Source organism: Oryctolagus cuniculus, chromosome 4 (assembly GCF_051225735.1).
Source record: "Oryctolagus cuniculus isolate XC-2025 breed Fujian yellow rabbit chromosome 4, ASM5122573v1, whole genome shotgun sequence".
Lineage (NCBI taxonomy): Eukaryota > Metazoa > Chordata > Mammalia > Lagomorpha > Leporidae > Oryctolagus > Oryctolagus cuniculus.
Window position 1 is genome coordinate 155068669 of NC_142870.1, and position 23360 is coordinate 155092028.

The 23360-nt window shown below is 38.7% G+C and overlaps 1 protein-coding gene across 1 annotated transcript in view; it reads left to right on the forward strand.

Moving 5' to 3' along the window:
• KCNH8 (potassium voltage-gated channel subfamily H member 8) overlaps positions 1-21492 on the forward strand; it is a 449001-nt gene extending 427509 nt beyond the window's left edge. The window contains exon 16 of the mRNA XM_002716200.6: positions 18441-21492. Within this exon, the coding sequence (XP_002716246.1) occupies positions 18441-19145 (705 nt within the window). The 3' untranslated portion in view covers positions 19146-21492. The remainder of the gene's footprint in view (positions 1-18440) is intronic.
• The last annotated feature ends 1868 nt before the right edge of the window (positions 21493-23360 follow it).

The window sequence follows — 23360 nt, forward strand, 5'->3', positions numbered from 1 at the left end:
TCTCAAGCACATTAGCTTTTAGAAAGTCTTCTCTATAGTTAGCTGTCATAACTCTCTGCAAAGCCTATTATTCACTTTTCCTATTCTCTCCCTCTTGAGTTACATAGAAAAAGCTACATAATTATTCTTTTCTTCATGAAAATATTTCAAGTTTGAAGATAGCTAACATCCCTCTTCCTTCCTGTTTTTGATTTCCCATATTTTCATCCATAAATGTTTTATTTTCTTAGAAACATCAGTAATGTGACACAAAACCCATCAGCAAAATCAGCTTCCTGGAACTTTGCCCTCTCATCTTGAGCCAGTGTCTCAAAGAAAACCACAATTGACCCTAGAGTCCTACAGATGATGTTGCTACCACAGAGTTTACTGTCTATAATGAGTCTTAGTTTAGAAACAACTGAAACTCCTGCAGTTATTTTTAATCTCTGCTTTGAAAGCACATCCTTCAGATAACTGTACAGAAGGCTCTGAGGGCCTGGGACTCTGCATTTCTAATAAGGTCCCAGCTAATGCGAATGCTGCTGCCCCATGCTCTGCAGGGTAGATCGTTAGTCCTATTTTATTTTTCTCTAATTTGAAATTTATTTTTAAATTTTTTACCCAACAAAATTGTACATATTTAGGGTTTCTATTGTGATGTGTTGACTTATGTGCACAATGTGGATTGACTAAATCAAGCTAATTGATGCATTTATTACCTCATCTGCTTATCACTTTGTGTGTATGTGTGTATATGTGATAAGAACATGTCAGATCTACTCTCCTAGCAATTTTCAAACATACAATGCATTGTTATTCTCTGTAATCACCATGTTGTACCATAGATGTTGTACCATAGATTTTTCAAATTGATTCCACCTCTCAAACTGGAATTTTGTATCCTTTGACCAACATCTTCCTAATCTCCACCCTCTGTGTAGTCCTAGTAGCCACCATTCTATTCACTGCTCCTGTGAACTTCATGGATATAGAATGATCTTGTTCCTAATTCTTATTAAATTATTCCCTTATTTAACTTTTCACATACTAATTGCTCAGTATGAATTGTTCTCAAATTCTCAGTTCCTTTCACAAGTCTGTAGGTGGAGAGGAGTTCTAGAAAGCACATGGTTTGGGTCATCTTTCTTACTGTGTTGTTAGCAGGAAGTGATGCACAGTCCTGTGGTTTCTAAGAGGTGATATTTTATCTAATTCTGTAATTCCATTTAGCTGAACTAATTTTATGAGAGGTATTTCTCTCATAGATTACTTGATTTCTCCACTAAATATGGAAAGATAGGGAAAAATGCTTAGTTTTCCATTTCATAGCAATAAATTCTAAATAAAATAAATTATTTTTCTAACATCCTCTGGAGTTAGATAATTATTTTTAAATATTATAACAAATTCATGAACTGAAACATATTTGATGTGTTTAAATCCATTGTATTTCTCAGTCTTCCTGAAATCTAAAATTACATCATTCTCAGCTAATGTAGGACACTTCTATTGACTCCTGAAATTTTTTTGATAGCTTTCTTGCTATATGATATGCTAAGGTGATCCAGACTCATCATGCTTATTTCATACCTAGAAAGCTGAAACACATATTTATTATTATTTTTATATTTTTTATAATTTTTAAGGTATGCAAATTTCATGGATTTCATATATACAGATTCAGAAACATAGTGATACTTTCCACCCTACCCTTCCTCCCACCCATGCTCTCATCCTTCCTCCTCCTCTCTCTCTTATTCTTATTCTTGTTTTTTTTTTTACAAAGTCTGTTCTTTTACTAGAAAACTGTATTTTAAGACCACAATATGGGTTCTAGAGATATTCACTGCTATTGAGTTAGGTATGATTTTTACTGCTTTCTGCAAAAAGGGCTTGGAAATGTTTACATAAATCTAATACTGCATTGGTTTATAACCCCTTCTATATTACATTTGTATATCCTATATCCTCCACTGTGAACCCTGTTTACTGAGGTACAGAAAATGACAAAATTAGGATACCCCATGATTTACTCCCATATCATAGATATGACAATCTTAATGTATCAATACCAAGGCTAATTAGTATTACAAATTATAATCATGGGAAAGAGTTAAAATTGTTTGCACTTTGTATTTTCATTATCTTCTCACTTTCCCTTTGTTAAAAATTTTACTTATTTACTTTTAATTAGTACATGATAACTGAATCTATCTAGGGCATATAATGTGTTACTTCGATGCATGTATGCATTATGCAATGATGTCATATGACCTTTCAAAATCCCCTATTCTGGCTTTTTGGCTATTTTGAAACATGCATTACATCATTGTGAACTATTATTACCTTATAATGAAAAAGAACTGCAGAATTTTCTCCTTTGCACCCTTTGACTAACCTAATCGCTCTTCATCCTCTCCTGCTTCCTCCTTTCCCCAGTGTCTTCTAACAATTATCCTATTCTCTTGTTCTGGGAGAACAGCTTTTTTTAACTTTTATTTAATGAATATAAATTTCCAAAGTATGGCTTATGGATTACAATGGTTTCCCCCCCATAACGTCCCTCCCACCCACAACCCTCCCCTTTCCCATTCCCTCTCCCCTTCCATTCACATGAGGATTCATTTTCAATTCTCTTTATATACAGAAGATCAGTTTAGCATACATTAAGTAAAGATTTCAAGTTTGCTCCCACACAGAAACATAAAGTGAAAAATAATAGATGATTTTTTAAATGATGATGAAATCAGATCAGACCTATTGTCATGTTTAATCCCAGCGAGAGTCAAGTTGGGAATTGATAATTTCTTCTTTTTTTTTTTTTAACAGAAGATCAGTTTAGTATACATTAAGTAAAGCTTTCAACAGTTTGCACCCCCATAGAAACACAAAGTGAAATATACTGTTTGAGTACTCGTTATACCATTAAGCCTCAATGTACAGCACATTAAGGACAGAGATCCTACATGAGGAGTAAGTGCACAGTGACTCCTGTTGTTGACTTTACTAATTGACACTCCTGTTTATGGCATCAGTAATCTCCCTATGCACCAGTCATGAGTTTCCAAGGCTATGGAAGCCCCTTGAGTTCTCCGACTCTTATCTTGTTTAGACAAGGTCATAGTCAAAGTGGAGGTTCTCTCCTCCCTTCAGAGAAAGGTACCTCCTTCTTTGAAGACCTGTTCTTTCCACTGGGATCTCACTCACAGAGATCTTTCATTTAGGTTTTGTTTTGTTTTGTTTTTTGTTTTTTTTTTGTGTGTGTTTTTTGTTTGTTTGTTTGTTTGTTTGTTTTTGCCAGAGTGTCTTGGCTTTCCATGCCTGAAATACTCTCATGGGCTTTTCAGCCAGATCGGAATGCCTTTAGGGCTGATTCTGAGGCCAGAATGCTGTCTAGGACATCTGCCATTCTATGAGTCTGCTGAGTATCTCGCTTCCCATGTTGGATCACTCTCCCCTTTATTTATTCTATCAGTTAGTATTAACAGGTACTAGACTTGTTTATGTACTCCCTTTGACTCTTAATCCTTTCATTATGATCAATTGTGAACTGAAATTGATCACTTGGACTAGTGAGATGGCATTGGTACATGCCACCTTGATGGGATTAATTTGGAGTCCCCTGGTATGTTTCTAACTCCACCATTTGGGGCAAGTCAGCCTGAGCATGTCCCAAATTGTACATCTCTTCCCTCTCTTATCCCCACTCTTATGTTTAACAGGGATCACATTTCAGTTAAATTTCAACACTTAAGAATAACTGTGTATTAATTACAGAATTAAACTAGTCATATTAAGTAGAACAGACAAAAAAAACTACTAAGAGGGATAATGTACGCGCCCGATCTCGTCTGATCTCGGAAGCTAAGCAGGGTCGGGCCTGGTTAGTACTTGGATGGGAGAACAGCTTTTTTGCATTCCACAGAGGCCCTTTCTCTTTTGTTTATGATTCTGTTTCTTGCGCACTGACAGAGTGTATGACCGCTTCCAACTATGCTTTCTTCTCTAGAGCATCACTGAATTTTTCCTATAAATAAGTTCATATTTAATTCCAATGAACTTGTCATTATGATAATCAATTTCAACCAGTTTGGTTTCTAAAACCCTATTCTGGTGTACTTCAGAAAATTCTTCTGAGAAAAATATTCCCTGAGTTATCACATGTTGGTAATAATTTTATACTTCATGACCAATAATTTTGCTGGCTATAAAATCTTGTTCAAATTTTCTTGTACTTTTAAATTTTTAAGGTATACAAATTTCATATATTTCATATATATAGATTTAGTAACATAGTAATACTTGTAATACTTTCCATCTCACCCTCCCTTTCACCCATGCTCCTACCCTTCTTCCTCCTTCCTCTCTTATTCCTTGTCTTAATTCATACAATGATCTACTTTCAGTTTAGTTTATACTCATAAGATTAACCCTGCACTAAGTAAAGAGTTCAAAAGACAGTGAGAAGAAAAAAAACACTGTTCCTCATTAGTAGAGACAAGGGATGTAAACAATCATTGAATCTCAAAATGCCAATTTCACTGTTATATATTACATTTTTGGTACTCTTAGTTACCACAGATCAGGGAAAACATTTGGTACTTGTCTTTTGGGTACTGGCTTATTTCACTAAGTATAATCGTTTCTAGTTGCATCCATTTTGTTGCAAAAAAAAAGATCTCATTTCTTTTTGTGGCTGAGTAGTATTCTATAGTGTATATATACCAAAATTTCTTTATCCAGTGATCAATTTTTGATGTCTGGGTTGATTGTATATCTTAGCTATTGTGAATTGAGCACAATAAACATGGAGGTACAAATCATTCATTCATATGCTGATTTCATTTCCCTTGGGTAAATTCCCAGGAGTGGGATGTCTGGATCATATGATATGCCTATTTTCATCTTTGTGAGGTATCTCCATACTATCTTCCACAATGGCTATACTGGTTTACATTCCCACCAACACTGGATTAGGATACATTTTTCCCCCACATCCTCACCAGCATTTATTGTCTGTTGATTTGTTTATGAAAGCCATTCTAATTGGGGTAAGGTGAAACCTCATTGTGGTTTTGATTTGCATTTCCATGATGATGGTTAGTGATTCTGAGCATCTTTTCATGTGTTGGCTATTTAAGTTTCCTCTTTGGAAAAATGCCTGTTGGAGTCCTTTGTCCATTTCTTAACTGGATTGTTTGTTTGTTGTTGAGTTTCTTGAGTTCTTTATAGATTCTGGATAATAATCCTTTATCACTTGCATAGTTTGCAGATATTTTCTCCCATTCTGTCAGTTGCCTCTTCACTTCTCTGAGTGTTTCTTTTGCAGTGCAGAAGCTTTTCAGCTTGATGTAACCCATTTGTCTATTTTTCCTTTGATTGCCTGTGCTACTGGGTTTTTTCCCAAGGAGATTTTGCCTATGGCAATGTCTTGCAGAGTTTCACCAATCTTCTTCTTTAGTAATTTGATGATATTGGGTTGTAGATTTAGATCTTTGATCCATTTTGAGTTGGTTTTTGTATAAGGCGTAAAGTAAATTCTCTTGTTTCATATTTCTGCATGTGAAGATCCAATTTTCCCAGCACCATTTGTTAAAGAGACTGTCCTTTCCCCAGGGGTCACAGATTAGTTGGTTGTAGATGTGTGGATCAATTTCTAGTGTTTCTATACTGTTCCATTGGTCTAGATGTCTGTTTTTGTGCCATTACAAGGCTATTTTGATTGTAACTACACTGTATTATGTCTTGAAATCTGGTATTTTGATGCTTCCGGCTTTATTTTCATTGTACAAGATTGCTTTAGCTATTCAGAGTCTCTTTTGTTTCATACAAATTTTAGGGTCATTTTTTTCTAGATCTGAAAAGAATATCACTGGTATTTTGATTAGGATCATATTGAATCTGTAAATTGCTTTTGATAGTATGGATGTGCTTTCTTAAATATCATACATTTTGTTATTGCATTTTCTTGCAAATTGTTACTGCCAAAATTCTGATACCCTAGTTTCTTCTCTTGTAAGTCCTTTATGAGGTTTTTCTTCAATACACACCCAAATAATTTCTTATTCTTCTTTAAGTCCCATAATTTAAGTAGAATATGTAATTAAATGTGTAGTTTAATTTTTTTAATTTCAGGAAAGACTATTGGACTGTCATTTTTAATGAAAAAGTTACTGATTTTTATACAATGCTTATCCTTTTGTCTTTTGTCACTGTAAATTTCAGTTACCCATTTTTACTACTGCAAATCAATGTCCACAAAAGCATAGAGAGAGGGAATAAGAATTTAAGTGATATGGTGGTTAAGATGCTACTTGGGACATCTGCACTTCATTTTGGAGTGCCTGAGTTTTAGTCTCAGGTCTGCTTCTAATCCAGGTTCCTGAGTACACACCCTAAGAGGCAGTAAATGATGTCTAAAGCATTTGGGTCTGCCACTCATGTGAGAGATCTAAATTGAGTTCTAGACTCCTGGCTTCAGCATGGTCCATGGCTGGCTGTTGTGGGCATTTGGGGAGAGAAGCAGTGGGTGGAACAGTACTCCCTGTCTCTGTTGGCACCTTTCAAAGAAAATTAAAATAAATTAAAAAAATTGTAAGCCCTACTTAGAAAAACGCAGATACAATAAGTGATGGTCTTCTTCTTTCAATTAAAGCAAAGATGGTTCTTTTACTCTCAGAGTGACTGAGTAATAAACATTCACTCAATGAGAAGAACTGATCCAGCCAGGCCTGGGAGAAAACCGCTGTAGCACCATGCTTCTTAACTTTGGTTCAAGGCTTGCTAAAGAATTATTTTAAACCACTGGCAGATCTATTCCAAAGTCAAGAGTTTCTGATAAAGGTGTTTTAAATAAAGCACATTTTTCTAATGAGCTCATCAAAAAATTACTTGAACAGAAACTCCTCCATCTCCATGGTTGAAAAGATTCAGTTTAGAAAGTGAGCTTTCAGATAATCAAGTGAAGTCAGCAGGTGACCACAGGGATAGTATGTGAATATCAGTTATTAAATTTGGTGAAAAAATACCTCAAAAAGTATATGACCAGCTATTTCTCTCTTCTATTTTTCACTCATTTAAAATGTTTCATTGTTTATTTGCTTTAAAATATATTCAATTTATCATTTACTTAAAAATATATTATTTTTAGCTTTGGAAATGCTGACATTGGAAGTATTAATAAATTTTAAATATATGTATAAGGATATGTGTGCCACTCTTCAAATAATTTGTGGGAAATACATTTAAAAGATGTTTATTTGGGAAAAAATTGTGAAATCTAAAAATAGTTTTTCTATAGTATGCATTTTCCATGAGAATGTGAGTCACCTCATATTCCACCTGGAATAAACAGCGTAACTTACCAGGCTTTTCTGAAAATCCCTCCTTAAAATTATTGTATCCTAAGTCATCTGTCTGTAGTTAAGCCACATTTCAAATTTAAGTACATTTATGGCTAATTTAAGAAATCAAAGACCCAAGTCTTTTTAATTTAAGATTTACTTATTTATTTGAAAGGCAGAATTGTGGAAGCTGGGTTAGAGAGGAAGAGACAGAGAGGGAGAGATTTTCTGTCCATTGGTTCACTCTCCACCCTGCTAGATGGAAGCTAACAGCTCAGAACTCCATCCTGTTCTCCTGCATGGAAGAGCACAAGCAGTTGGGCCATTCATCTTCTGTTGATTTCCCAGGTGCATTAGCAGGGAGCTGGATCTGAAGTGGAGCAGCCAGTATTTGAACTGGTATGCATGAGATGCTGTCCAGGAATTCCATCTGGGTCTCCTATATGGAAGCTCAGGCAGTTCAGGCAGCTGGCCCATCTTCTACTACTTTCCCAGGTACATTAACAGGGAGATGGCTCAGTAGTGGAGCAGCCAGGACTTGAACCAGCAACCATTTGGGATGCCAGCAGTGCAGGTAGTGACTTAACCTGCTATACCACATGCCATTTCTAAGACTCAAGGCTTGATGTGGGCTCCTGACATTTCAGAAGGGAATTTTTGATGATAGACAGAGATGTTCCACTTGAAAGCTAATTCAAAAGAAGGAAAACCTATTAGACTGTGCTTGTTATATTATTTCTATGTCTTTCTCTACTGCTTGATAAACTAAAGCATGAGACCATCTCTGGGGACTCAGTTGATTGTGATATCAGCATGTCACATGAAAGAATTTCTGATGTCTCTTCCTACTCAAAATATTCTATTCAATGTTCTAATATCTGATAGTTAAAATAGATATAATTCATATTCCCAGTATCTTTTATTATTTTTATTTTTTACTTACTCATTTTTTAATTTATTTGGAAGACAGTTACAGAGACAGAATGGACAGAGAGATCCTATATGCTTAGTCACTCCCCAAATGCCTGCGACAGGCAGGGCTGGATAGATGTAGAAGCTAAGACTGGTAACACAATCCACAGGTCAGGAGCTGGAACCTGGAATCAAATCCAGGCACCACAACATAGAACACAGGTGTTTTAGCTGACAACTTAACCACCCCAAACATCTTTTATTCCATCATCAGCTATTAATCTGTGTGTACCATGTTACAACTATATAGCAAAGAGCAAAGTAGATAAAGTCTCATCCTCAAAGGATTGAACTACAGTGGGAGGATAAGGACAATGAATAATGTAAATAAATAAATGTGAGATTTATATATATATATGTATACATATACATATATATATCAGAAAGACAAGTAGTATATGTATATACTATACGTAGTACAATAAAGATTTCATAGGGCCATGAGGGAAAATAAATTAGGAAGGAAAAAAAGAAGGTACATATGTTAGTTGAAAGGGCATTGCTATGCTAGAGAGCCTGGTCAAGGAAGAGCTCACTGAGAACTTGACATTTGAACGTACACTCATTTTTTTCAAGCTCCCCAAATGATTCTTGTACTCATTAATGAAATTCTTATACACATTAAAGTTGTATACAGCTGATATTTTGCAAGAGGACAGACTTCTGTTTGGGGTTTGCTGAAAGCAGTGAAGATCCTTAATCAGACAACAATTTCTATATAATCACTCTTTGTCCCCAAAACCAGGAAAGCAAAGGAGGAAATCAATCCAAGAGTTGATAAATAGCAGATTACTAAAGCACAACTTAAGTAATAAAGTTGTGTCCAAAGTCCTGAGCTTGCAGAAATTCAATAAAACCATTGAAATAATCACTTTCAACACTGCTCACTGGTCATTTTGAAATGGTAATGCTCTATTTGTAATTCTTCTCTTACAATTTAAAAGGCATCAGCTGCACCTGCAAAAGTAAAACCCTGGGTATTATTCCCACGTGACCTAGGACAAGCCACTTCACCTCCAACATTCTAGTCTCTCCAGATGTGGACAAAGATTTACAAGTTTCATTAGCAAGGGGATTGATATCCTCATTTGGAGGAAATGCATGCACGTGCTGAGTATGATTATTATTTTAGCTGATGGTTTAAAAGACTGTCACTTGTGTTTAAATGCTATGTGAAGCAAAAGACACAAGGATGAAATTTTTCCAATCTTCTTTTTTGTTTTGCCTGCTTATGGAGTTTGATTAAACTTGTCTGAATGCCATGATAAATATGCAGTGCAAAAAAGAATTAAATGAATGACCATTTAATTACCTGAATCAGAGTTTGAAAAAATGTGTATGTGTTTGTGGCAGGGAGAGAGGAGTGGTGTAATTAGTATTCCTGAATTTAGGAAAACTGTCTAGCAGGAAAATGTGTGCATGTTTGGCAAAAATTGAGTGACAGGTCAAGAACTCTTCAAGCTAAGAAGATTATGTCAACAGATGCATTCCCCATCTGCTCTCCGAATGCACAAAAATGGAAATTGGGTTTTTCTCTGCCTGTCAACTAGAGTTCCAGTTATACCCAGATCCCATGAATTATAACACAGCAAGTCTGAGAAATATAAAATATATATATACAATGAAGGGAAGATACTTCTATGTGGAATAAGTAGGTGGAGGGAGGGTCTTCTCAAACACGTTTTTTGTAATTGTCATTAAAATCATATACTCCCGTTCCCTAAAGGCACAATCTAAAAGAGGCACAAGATCTGTTTTCAGCAAAACTCACAGAATCCAGCTATAAAAGCTGGTGATTGTTGGGCAACAGGTCATCAGCACCGCAGGTGTATTCTTTAATCCATGTAATAAAAGAATATTTTTAAATCACCCATTAATAAGTGGTAGAGACTACCATGAGATACTGAGAGAGATCATATGAAACAGCCTTAGAGCTATGAATGTTTATCTAGCTTGAATATTATGTAGTGTTTTTAGGAGAGATTGGTGAAAGTGACTTTTTTAAGGGGAGTTGAAAACAGCAAAACCTCTTATTAAGAAATTCAGCATGCAATTTACTACTCATTAAGATATTCATATGTCAATAAATATTTGTAGAGTACCTACAGCATGGCAGAATTTTTATAGGACCTTGGGTTATTGCTAAGAACAGAAAAGACCAACCTGCAACCAGCCTAAATTGATCTTTATTCAGTTTTTATCAACACCATGTATTTGTCTCATGTATCTATATAGAGAATTCTCAATCCACCATACAGCAGTTCCTCAAGCCTTGGACTGAACATATACGATCGTAACATATTTCAGTGATTCCAGTTATAGCTATTACTATTTGCTACTATAAAGATCCATGCAAAATCATACTAAATGTTAGAGATGCTTTCTTATGATTTAATTATGTAAAATCATTGGTAAATGATAATTTATTTTTCCATGCTGAGGCAAAGGAAGAGTTATATAAATAGTTGTAGTTTTCATTTTCTTCGTGTTCAATGTTTTCTGGAGTAGTATTCCCTACTATGTACATATTCTCCAGTAAGTTTAGTCCCTCCAGCCACCTGGGATTTTGAGACTACTAGTTACATGGCACCGACATTTTACACCCATTGTATTATTTAATCCTCGTAACAGTATGATGTAGAGGAAAGTAAGAAGTAGCATTACATCAATGGAGTTCATTAAACATGGTAGGAGCAAACCTCATACTCTGGAATTAGGGCAATAATGGCTGATTATAAGTCAACAGTTCTCAGTAGCTTGGATGTGGCAGAAATAGAAAAGTTGTGGAAGTAGGCTGCGCCACGGCTCACTAGGCTAATCCTCTGCCTTGTGGCACCGGCACACCGGGTTCTAGTACCGGTCAGGGCGCCAGATTCTGTCCCAGTTGCCCCTCTTCCAGGCCAGCTCTCTGCTGTGGCCAGGGAGTGCAGTGGAGGATGGCCCAAGTGCTTGGGCCCTGCACCCCATGGGAGACCAGGAGAAGTACCTGGCTCCTGGCTTCGTAACAGCGTGGTGCGCCAGCCGTGGCGGCCATTGGAGGGTGAACCAACGGCAAAAGGAAGACCTTTCTCTCTGTCTCTCTCTCTCACTATCCACTCTGCCTGTCAAAAAAAAAAATTGATTTCCCTTTTAGAAATGTGTAAAGATCAATGTGTTGTTTCTCATGGGCAGCTTGCAGGTTCATTGTCAGGTGTTTCTATTCTTGACAAGAATTGCTGCCCAATAAAAGCACATACACTGCCTACAGACCTGCTAACATGTAATGCTTTATGTGAACAGAGAGGAGAAGAATCTTTAGGTGATCCAAAGCTTAGGGTAGAAAATGAATGACTTGAAAACCCAAATGGTGTTTTCATTACTTTTTCTTTCTAACAGTTGGAATTTTGGAAAGTATAGAGAAAGCCTGCATGTGAACAATTGGTTAAACAGATGGTGATGGTGAACTGGTTTTTCCAACATTTTTAAACTCCAGACTGATGGATTCTTATCAACAGATGAATATGGAGGAAGAAAAGGAGGAAGAAGAAAAAGGATGAGGAAAAAATAAAACATAGCTTAATGTTAACAAGTAAGAGCAGGATGTGCATTATGTTTTCTTTATCCACTATCTTTTTAAGTAGGAAGAATTAGGCCACAGCTAAAATAATCACCCAGAGTAGGGACCAGGGATATAAGAGGTTTAACAAATTTCAGTTGATAAACACAAATGAATAACATATTGAATTTGTCTCATGGCATTCATAATATGAGATCTAGGAACCGGGAAATGGGGGAAATTTCTCAAGTGTTAAAACCACCCCCTTGAAATCAAGTCAATACCAGGACAAGTGACAGAGCAGTAAGTGAAGTCTCACAGAAGTCCTGGCATGAGCTGGCGCCGTGGCTCAGTAGGCTAATCCTCAGCCTTGCGGCGCCAGCACACTGGGTTCTAGTCCCGGTCGGGGCGCCGGATTCTGTCCTGGTTGCCCCTCTTCCAGGCCAGCTCTCTGCTGTGGCCAGGGAGTACAGTGGAGGATGGCCCAAGTGCTTGGGCCCTGCACCCCATGGGAGACCAGGATAAGTACCTGGCTCCTGCCATTGGATCAGCGCGGTGCGCCGGCTGCAGTGCGCTGGCCGCGGTGGCCATTGGAGGGTGAACCAACGGCAAAGGAAGACCTTTCTCTCTGTCTCTCTCTCTCACTGTCCACTCTACCTGTAAAAAAAAAAAAAAAAAAAGTCCTGGCATGGAAACCCATTTCTACAATTATAAAGGGAATACAATATGAGAGAAGGGATCCTTTGAAGTAGAAATAATATCTGTTCCTAGAAACTAGAGGATGGCCAAAGTGTCAATTTAGGAAATTTGTCTATAAAAATGTTAGCAGTCATATAATCCCTGCTTGGGAATATCTATACTTCCAATGAAGGGGCCCAGTTACAGATTTTCCAATATAATTTTATTCCAGGAAGTTTCCATCCAATATATTTATGATAAAACCATAAATTAAACTACAATGAAAATCGAAGGCAACATGAGAACCAAAACAGTCTTCAAAATGGCAAGCACTGCATTCATGCTTACATTCAAGATATACTGAGTATATGTGGTACTCTAGACATTAGCCTGAATCCAGGGCATACTGAAATAAATAAAAGTCTCCACCTCAGAGAGCTCATATTCTAGCTGAGAACAGTCTTGTGTGATGCAAGGTGGTCAGGGTTAAACTGTTCTGTGAGTATAAATGAGAGGCAAACAAATAAAAAGCTCTGCAGAGAAAATCAATTAGCAGACATTTGAAGGGAAGAGAAGAAATTTACCAAGTGGAAAAGGTAGAGGAAAAGAGCTGCCAGTGGAGACACCAGAGGAGTGAGATTTGGACCTCACTGTTTTCACTCCATTAGTAGGCAAGGAAGAAAGGCATGACATGGAGTCCTTAAAAATGAAATGGGGCAGGCTTTGGGATGCAGCATTTAAAACCACTACTTGATATATTCTCATCTTATACAAGAGTGCCAGTTAGAGTCCCCGTGCCTCTGCTTCCCACCCAGCATCCAGCTAAAGCACTGGGAAGGCAGCAGAGGATGTCTCTAGGGCTTAGGTTCCTGCCCTTCACGTGGGAGGTGAAATGGAATTCGAGGTCCTGGCTTTGGCCTGGCCCAGTCCTGGCTATTGCACGCATTTGAGAAGTAAATCGGGGATGGAGGAGATATTCTCTCTCTCTCTCTCTCTCTCTCTTGCATGCACGTGACTTTCAATGGAAGAAAATAAACATTTAAAAAATTGAAAAGGGGCTTGTGCAACATTTTTCAACACCTCACAAAGAGATTGTGTTTTCTAATATGAGTAACAGAAGCATTTAAAGCTTTTGGGCTATCGGTGGGTAAGTAGGAAGACTTTTGTTCATTGCATCAGAACATGTTTTCATTAACTTTTTTATTGACCTATCTCTTTGCGGCACTCTGGTTTTAAGCTTCATTTTGTTTTTTTGTTTCGTTTTGTTTTTTTAAGAAAACTTTTATTTAATAAACATAAATTTTGAAAGTACAACTTTTGGATTATAGCAGTTTTCCCGCCATAACCATGCTCCCACCCACAAACCATCCCATCTCCTACTCCCTCTCCCATCTTATTCTTCATTAAGATTCATTTTTAATTATCTTTATATACAGAAGATCAACTTAGTATATGCTAAGTAAAGATTTCAACAGATTGCACCCACACAGACTTTGAAGAGACAGGTCCCTAAGTGGACAGAGCCTTGTTCACGAGGCTGCCCCAATGACCTTTTTTCAGCAGATGCAGGCCTTCTTACCACAGACACACGGAGAAGCTTTTGAGCTCCCCACCTGCAGAAAGCAAACACTGCTTCGTTCGTTGCTTCCTGCATTTTATTAAGTCTAAGTTCTTTCCCATTTTAGAATGACTTTTGTCAGCAAGCCTGGCAGGAAGCAGTAAACAGAAGTGCTGTAAAACTTTACTGCATTCTCTGTGGCAGTAACAGAATGTTGTCTCCTTCAATGTCACCGTGGTCTCCACCTCCAGGAGCTGCCATCTCTCCTGGCGACAGCTGGCTTTGTCCTTGTAAAGCGAGCAATTCCTTGACTAATAAGGATTAATTCCCTCCTGTAACTGTAATGAGGTACAGGGGTGTGTCCTCCGAGACTCAGTGACAGAAATCTTCCCTAACATAACTTGATCCTTTCCCCCTAGAGCTAAAGAGAGCTCACTTTCTATGAGTTCCTTGCTCCTTGTAATTCAAGCTAGCACAGTAATTTATTTGCAGAAAATGCTAGTGTTTGTTTATATTACTGGATTCCCAAAGTTCCTGGCCTAAAAGCTATGGCAAATGCATTGCATAGTAAAGGTTAGATATCAAGACAATGGCCATGAAAATGTATTTAAGCTATGGGAAAATGCCTGTTTAATTTGAAAGCTAAAAATAGTTCATCAGAAATACGTCTGTTAAAATGTCTTCTAGTTCCAATTTTTACCCTGTAGTAATTTTGTTCTTTTTTGCAATGGTATAATCTGTGATGACAAGAGTTTATTGCATTTAATCAGTCTCTTTTTTTAAAACAGAAGCCACTATTCACTTCATTGCTGTTGAATTAATATTTAACACAGCTTTTACATACCTACTACATTTTTGTAGCATTATGCTCTTTACAAATTCTGACCACAATAGCAAAATATTTCTCAACTCTTTCTTAGGCAACGTCTCCTTTACTATGCAGTGATACACTTTCACAGAAGGAGAACCAAATTTAGAAAGGACTGAATTCTAAGCATTCTAAACTAAGGACTGTCATTCATTAAATAAGTGACTTTAATAAAGTCATTTCATCACTATGTTCCTAAATTTGTACATACGAAATGCATGAAGTTTGTATACTTTACCGAAAAGGTTTCTGGGGGCTGTCGCTCTGGCAGACCAGGTAAAGCCATCACCTGTGGTGCCAACATCCCATTTGGGCACCAGTTCAGGTCCCGGCTGCTCTACTTCTGATCCAGCTCTCTGCTTTGACCTGGGAGGGCAGTGGAGGATGGCCCAAGTTCTTGGATCCTTGCACTGACATGGGGGACCTGGAAGAAGCTCCAGGCTCCTGGCTTTGGATCAGCCCAGCTCCAGCCATTGCAGCAATTTGTGGAGTGAGCCAGTGGATAGAAGACATCTCTCTTTCTCTCTGCATCTGTAACTCTGCCTTTCAAGTAAATAAATAGATCTTTTAAAAAAGAAGAAAGAAAAGGTTTCTAGGTAAATAAGTATATAAATATTTTAACATTAAAAAAAGTTATATCACATTTGGGCCTTCATGTCCCCATTTTCCATGTTGGGATTTAATAATACTGTTTCCAGACTCAGTAAGGAAAATGCACCTGAAAGCATGTTGTATTATAAAGTTGCTGAAACATTTGTTGGATAACATAATTACTGATGTGCCTAAAATTCAAAATTGTCCATCATAGACTGTGTCTTTATACAATCCTCACTGAATGACCAACTGTAAGCATTTTATTGGGAGCTGAGCTAAAATAGCCCTCGTGAGTTTGATATAGGAATTATCTTGGACAAACCACAAGAATGAATGGTTAGTTTGTCTTTCTACCATCTCACTTATTGAAAGTTTTGCTTCTGTAATTTTGATAGAACTAATAATTCAAGTGGGAAACCTCATGGATATCTGCAGGGCAGAGGTCCTGTGTTAGTAACTTAAGTGTGATCCACGCATTTTGGAATTGAGGCTTGGCGGGTAATGAAATTGACAACCTGTTGTGAAAATTTCAAAACTCATTGAATCTTTCTCAGATTAAATGTGAGGTTGACAGGCATAGAAAGGCAAATACTCATCTGGAGAAGCTGAAAACTTTGATGTCATAGATAAAACATAGTAGAATAGTGGTTATTCAAAGCACAGAATGGTAAAAAATGGGGAGATGGAGGTTAGACAGGTACTAATACATAGTTACATAGGAGGAATAAGTTCTAGTGCTGTACAGCACAGTAGGGTGACTGCAGTCACAACTTATATATTTTATGAAGAAATAGAAGAAAGGAGTTTGAAGGTTCTCAACACAAAGAAACAATAAATATTTAAGGAATGAGAATGGCTAATTACCCAGATTTGATCATTACACATTATAGACATGTATCAAATTATCACATTGTGCCCCATAAACATGTACAATTGTTACACATCAACTAAAATGTTTCTTCATGAAAGTAATAGAGAAATCAATATGAGGCTGACAAACATCTTGTTGTCTCTGGAAGTTTTAGATCTGCTGAAAAGCCTGCACAAATATTTGGCCCAGTCTCTCAAGTTCCATGCCAGCATTCAGCAGAAATAGTTTTGGCTTGGCAATTTCAGGGCAGGTGCTAACAGTTGGTTTCCTGAACCATGGAAATACCTCCTTCTGGTCTCCTTTAAATGCCTGATTTCTGAACAGTGCTACCTCCCAGTGGACCTGCCATGGAGAATTAGTTTCAAATTGGCTTCACAGGAAGTGGACTGAATTAAATTCCTGGATAAATTAGGTATGTGTACTTAAATATTGAAGAAAGTCTACCAAAACAGAAATATTGGCTTTTATAAAACTGAAATTGAATTCCTCAACATCCTCAATCTACTCCTTTGTAAAAATGTGTCTATTTATTTGAAAGTCAGAGTTACAGAAAGGGGGTTCACTCCCCAGATGTCTGCAATGGCCAGGACTGGACCATGTCGAAGCCAGGAGCCAGAAACTTCATCCAGGTAGGTGGAAGGGGCCCAAATACTTGGGCCGTCTTCCACTGCTTGTCCCAGGCCATTATCATGGAGCTGGATTAGAAGTGGAGCAGCTGGGACATGAACTGGTACCCATATGGGATGCTGGCATCACAGGTAGCAACTTTACCCACTATGCCACAACGCCAGCCCCAACTCACTTCTTTTCTTCCTCAATGATGATATTTGGCCAATAGGTTTAGCTCCCTCTGTTTGGAATTTAGTGGTTCTTCATAGCAAAATCAAGTCATAAGGAAGTTATATAGAAAATGCAAAATGTTAAGGGCGGGCATTGTGGTAGTGAGTTAAGCCAATGCTTGCAACTCTGGAATCCCATATAGGAGTGCTTGTTCAAGTTCCAGCTACTCTATGCTACCCAGATTCCAGCTAATGTGCCTGCGAAGGCAGCAGAAGATGGTCCAGGTGGGCTCCTGCCATCCATGTAGAGACCACGCTGGGGTTCTGGAATCCAAGCTGCAGCCTCACCCAGGCCTGGCTGTTGGAGCCATTTGAGGAAAGAACCAGCAGATGGAATCATTCTCTCCCTCTTCCTCGCCCCCTCCCCTTCCTTTTCCCTCTCTTCCTCTCCTCCTCAAATAAATACGTAAGTCTTAAAAAGAAAATACAATGTCATTGCAATGGAGGCAAAACATTACAACATTGAATTTGTATTATGAATTTGACCAAAGATTAGATGTGTGCGTGTGCCCTGATTTCTGATACACAAGTTTTCCTCACTTTGAGGAATACAGATTTAGGAAAAGCTATAGTTAAGTCAAATTTAGTCTTCTGGTGGCCTTCTATGTTCAAAAATTTGATGTGGTTGCTAGAAAAATAAATCCTCCACAGCATGCCCGTGTGATTTCTTGTTTACTGCCTTCACCATCACTAAAGATCACTTTATCTCTGGATGTGTATAAAGCATAGAGCTCAACTGGAAAATGACAGAAAGGAGAAGTACTGTGTGCTTGGTGTCCACACTAGACAGGTAGTGGCGCTGTGTGGGCTGGAACACTTTACATACAGTAACTGCCACTCCACACGGTTTCAAAGGGGCAAGTGACACAACTGTCCACTCAGAGGAAGCAAAAAGTACCACCAGTGTTTAAGAGAGGATGGATCCATGCCTCCAGTTCCATGCATAAACTCTAGAATCACTCATTAAGTATCCCAGCCTACATATATCTCTGCAGGTTCCATTGAAAGGAGCATGGCTTTATTGTGTCAGCCCTGATGCTTACTCTACCCATTCACCACTTGTTCTTGGTTGGATTTGGAGTTGGAGCAGCCTTTCAGGCCTTCTCATGAAGATGTCTCACCTCCTTACTTCCTGCCCTGAAATCTGTTCGATCCCATGCACCTCTAACTACAGCCTTTTGCTTTGCTTCATCCACACAGGTTACGACACTGACTCAGGAAGTCTCCCAGCTAGGTAAAGATATGAAGAGTGTGATGCAGCTTCTGGAAAATGTTCTGTCACCTCAGCAACCCTCCCAACTTTGCTCTCTACATACCACCGCTGTGTGTCCCTCCAGGGAGAGCTTGCAGACAAGAATGAGTTGGAGCACACACCAGCCTTGCCTGCATTTGCAAACGGCTGGGGCTGCTTATACCCAAGCACAACTGTGTGGCAGTAATGTCACCTCAGACATTTGGGGTGTGGATCCTTCTTCTTTGGGGAGCAGCCCCCAAAGAACTGGAGCTCGTGAGCAACACCCTGCAGACAGTGAACTTTGTCATTCTCCAAATATTGATTATTCACCTTCCCACTACCAAGTTGTCCAAGAAGGTCATTTGCAATTTTTAAGGTGCATCTCTCCACATTCAGATACTACACTGACACCTCTGCAGTCCATTTCGGCGACCCTCTCATCCTCTGTCTGTTCCTCCTCAGAGACATCTTTGCACCTGGTTCTCCCAAGCAGATCAGAGGAAGGTAGCTTCATTCAGGGAGCTGTGAGTTCACTCAGTCTGGAAAACTTGCCAGGATCTTGGGACCGAGAAAGAATGGCATCAGTCTCTACCAAACCCTTGGAGAACTTTCCCCTGGAAGTCGTTACAAGCACAGCAGAAACGAAAGATAATAAAGCCATAAATGTATGATAGCAGCACACATGATGACACAGCTGCCAATTTCAAACGCACCACTGCATGACAGCTTTAGTTTGCCTTTTTTTTCTTGCCTCTGATAGGCATTGAAGACTGAGTCAAGTTGGGAACTCTGCAGAAGAGTGCATAAGGGGCCAGGGAAAGGCACAACCACCCCCATACTGTAGCAAACAATTTGTAGATCCTAGAAGCATAATAGAAGCATATTTATGTACACATATTAACTTACTGGTCTGTTTGACAGACTCTGGTAAAGTTCCAAAGACCTTGAGGGTCTGAGCAGCTAGAAGTCCCGGACAATTTGTGCATTCGTTTTGTCCTAGGTGGCTTTTGTGAATTGCAACAAAGGTTTTTCTTGAGTGCCGGCTTGTCATTCTTGAACAATATCCACAGCACTGTTGGCCTCAGGAGTGCGCAGCGCCTGCAGATCTGTTTTTCTTTTGAAGAAGGCAAAGGGACAATTATCACGGCATGTCATCTCTCAGACAATCAGTCCAATAGCGCTGGTGACCAGTGGTTAGCTATTCGCACGTTATTTGCCATGTAAATGAAAATGTCTTTATTTATCAAAAAAAGAGAGGCTATTTTTATATCCTTGGTATGAAATATGTATTTAAAATATTTAAAATATTTATAAAGAAATGAATGTTTTCTTTTCATTTTGGAAAAAAAAGCTTGCTGTTTTAACAAGAAATGCACTATTGCTATGTATATAGTAGATCAAAGATTATTTATTATTAAGAGGATGTAGTTTCAAAAGGAACCCCTCTTTTATCTGCATGCAGTTTGCAACTAATGTATCCTCATCCTTCTGGAATACAAAAGAAAACTTAGTCATATTTCATTAATGAAATAAAAACATGGCTACGGGCCAACTACTTGAGATTTGGCATGGTGGTAAAGAGGGTTCCTGCTAGTCCCTGCTGACTCACAACAACCACCTGAATTAATGTTGCCACCAGTGTGCCAGCAGAAGTGTCTTTCCTCTGATTTTCACATCTTGTTGCTTAAGCTGTGGACTGTAAGATCACACCTCCATTGAGCCACTTTGAGCACAAAACTTGGGTGTATCTTTCCCCAGTGCTTTGTTTTTAGGAGAGACTATGACCAGCAAGCATTCCCAAATGGAGCCAAGACTTCGAGCTGCGATGCTAGCAGCAGGTTTATTAGCTCACCGTGGATCAGAACTCTACCCTTTTTCTTCAGTGTTGCCCTCCACACTGGAAGCTATGCAATGCAGTTGCTTTCATTCATGTTTGACGAAAAAAATTCCCAGAGATCACACAGCTAGGAGGCCAGCACAGTATGGAATCCACAGGGCTCCCCATATCTCACACTCATATGCCAATTCAGAAGCTGGCCTTGGGAACAATTTTTTAATGTGTTTTTTTATTTGAAAGGTAGAATTACAGAGGGAGACAGAGGGTAAGACAGAGAGGGAGATCTTTCATATGCTGGCTCACTCCCTAAAAGGATACAACAGCTAGGGCTGGGTGGGACCAAAGCCTGGAGCTTCTTCTGGGTCTCCCAGGTGGGTGCAGGGGCCCAAACACTGGGGTCAACTTCCGCTGCTTTCCCAAGCACATTAGCAGGGAGTTGGATTGGAAGTGGAACAGCCAGAAATTGAACTGGGGTCCATACAGAATGCCGGTGCTGCTGGCGTTGGCTTAACCTGCTACACCACAGCACCAGCCCCTTGGAAATGGCTTAAACATCTTCATTTGAATTTTGATTTTATATTTGAGAATATTTAGAGCCCAATTGTTCTAGACTTTCCTACAGAACCTACTGAGTTCACATTCTGAAGTCCTCCTGTGTTTATTTCCCACCACAAAGAATAAGCATCGTATCACTAAAAACATAAAAAAAAACAAAACTTTTGATATTGTGCAAATCTTGCACCCTAAAACTAGCTAGATCAGCAAGGAGAAGAGCCACTGTATAGACATAATGAGACAGATTCCTACAGCCTCAGCCCCTACTCCTTCCACATTGCAAAAACCCAGTTCTCCCTTCTTTCAAGGGGAAACTGAGGCAAAGGCATATTTCTAGCTTTTGCATACTCATCTCCATTCCCTCTGTTGCTCATGGTAGCCTGTGTAGTATGGCACACACCATTTCCAAGGAATGAATGGAGGTTGGTGCATGCATGCCCATCTGGCAAACCCTTACTATGATTACAGACGCTAATCACAGCAACTAGCATTCTGTTTTTTGAGTACAACAAGTCTGCACCAACAGATGGTTAAAAATGAATATATGTTATGTTTCCTCATATAATCATCCAACAGTGCTACTGGAATTACTTGTTATTATGAACCCTATTTTACAAATAAATAAAAAGGACACACATTTTTGAAACTTACCCAGTTACATTATTTTTTATTTACTTAATGACAGTTACAAAGAGGAAGAAACAGTGGCTTTCTCTGGATGGTAGTGGGCACAGGAACCAACTTCCTGATGTGTGGAGCTGCAGATGGACAAGAGTGAGTGGGCACATGGGAAATAGGTAAATGCCCACCAGAACAAGCCTCACCTTATTCTTTACCTACGGTCTCCCTCATCTGACAAGCAGGAAACCCAGAGTGATATATTTTTATCTTATTTTGTTTATGCAGATTGTATATTATTCTAATAAATGAGATCTCCGAGTTTTCCTAGGTATTTGATTTTCTAAGCATTACTGCTATGCAGATCTCAGAGGTTTCTCATCAGGAATACATTTTTGCAACCTTACACTTCCCTCCACGATCCAACGTGTATTGAAAAAGCAAAACAGGGGTCCAGAAGGAACCAAAGCAGCTGTTTTCTGGGTCAAATATATTTTCTTAAAGGTAATCTCAAGAACAAAGTCTTCTTTGTAATTCTAAGGGAGACAACCAGACATTAGCTGAGACTTTATATTAATTCAGTATGAGGCCAAATCTCTGTTCATTAACACTATTTACAAATAGAATCTTGTTTATCCCCTGTAGATCAAGTGTTCTCTCAACATCTGAATGACTGACAGGAATTTTCTACAGAAGGACTCTGCACTAGGTATAAGGTTGTCAGAATGCCTGCATCAGAATCATGGGGCCGTACATTTAAAGGGAAAAATCCACCATTTAATAAACTCCTTGGGCCACCTGCATTGATGGTGAAATATTGGTCTAAAATCTGTAGAAGTACAATGTGAGTCCTAGTCAGTTTATATATAAAGGGGCTTTAATAAGTGCTATTAAATAAAGTTCCAAGTTTATAACTGTGAAACAGAGAAGTTTAATTAACCCCTAAATCACGCAGCTTTTAGACTTGAGTGCAAATAATGTATTTCTGGAAGATCTTAAAAGAGAGTGGCGCCAACCACTAAGCCATGGGCTGTGATGCAAATGATTCTAGGGCAGATGGTCCAGGAAACAAAGAACCCACACAGTCATCCCCCACCTAATGAGGAGTTGTTCCTGCTGGAAGAAGGAGCAGCTGGATTCAAGCCCTTCAGCCAGGCAAGTGTCTGTAATACTATTTCTGTCCAGCTTGTAATATATCAATGATTTCTTTTCATCAAAGTGATTGGCACTATTCTCCCAGGTACATTGAACAGGCATTCATTACTTCATCTACAAAGGGCTGCGTGCCTACTATGTGTCACGTACCAATGATACCTCTCGGTTTTTGGCGCGTCTCTGTTTTCTTGTTCCGTTTGCATTTTCTAGAGGAAGAAAAATTAAGATGCCTTCTGAAGTCTCATAAACTGGTCAGCTTCTTCTGCTCAGGAAGAAATCATTTCAATATGAAAATCAACACAGCTATTTTGTTAGAGGATTACAATTGTGATAGACGGCTGCTATATGGAGTGAAACCAGTGAGGGCAACATCATGATTTTATCCTGAACACTGAAGATAGCCTGCTCCAAATACTTCTTGCTAAGGCTGCATCTTCATGAAGTCTGAAGTGTATTTTCTAAGGCCATCCTTTTAAAACACTGCTTTTACTGTTGCAGAAGGATTTCCATTGCCTGCTGCCTTCAATTTCAAAGGCAAAGGCTCTCAGTAAGGGGGATTCTGAGAAAGGGCAGGAATTGGGAGGGGGACACTGTAGTGCTTGCTTCCTCCCACGTTTGCCTCGTTCTGTGCTCTCAGATAGGTTATTTACCCTCTGAACCTCTGTATCTTCATCTAGAGACAAAGGCTTAACATAGATCTAATCTGCAGGGTCTATGTGGA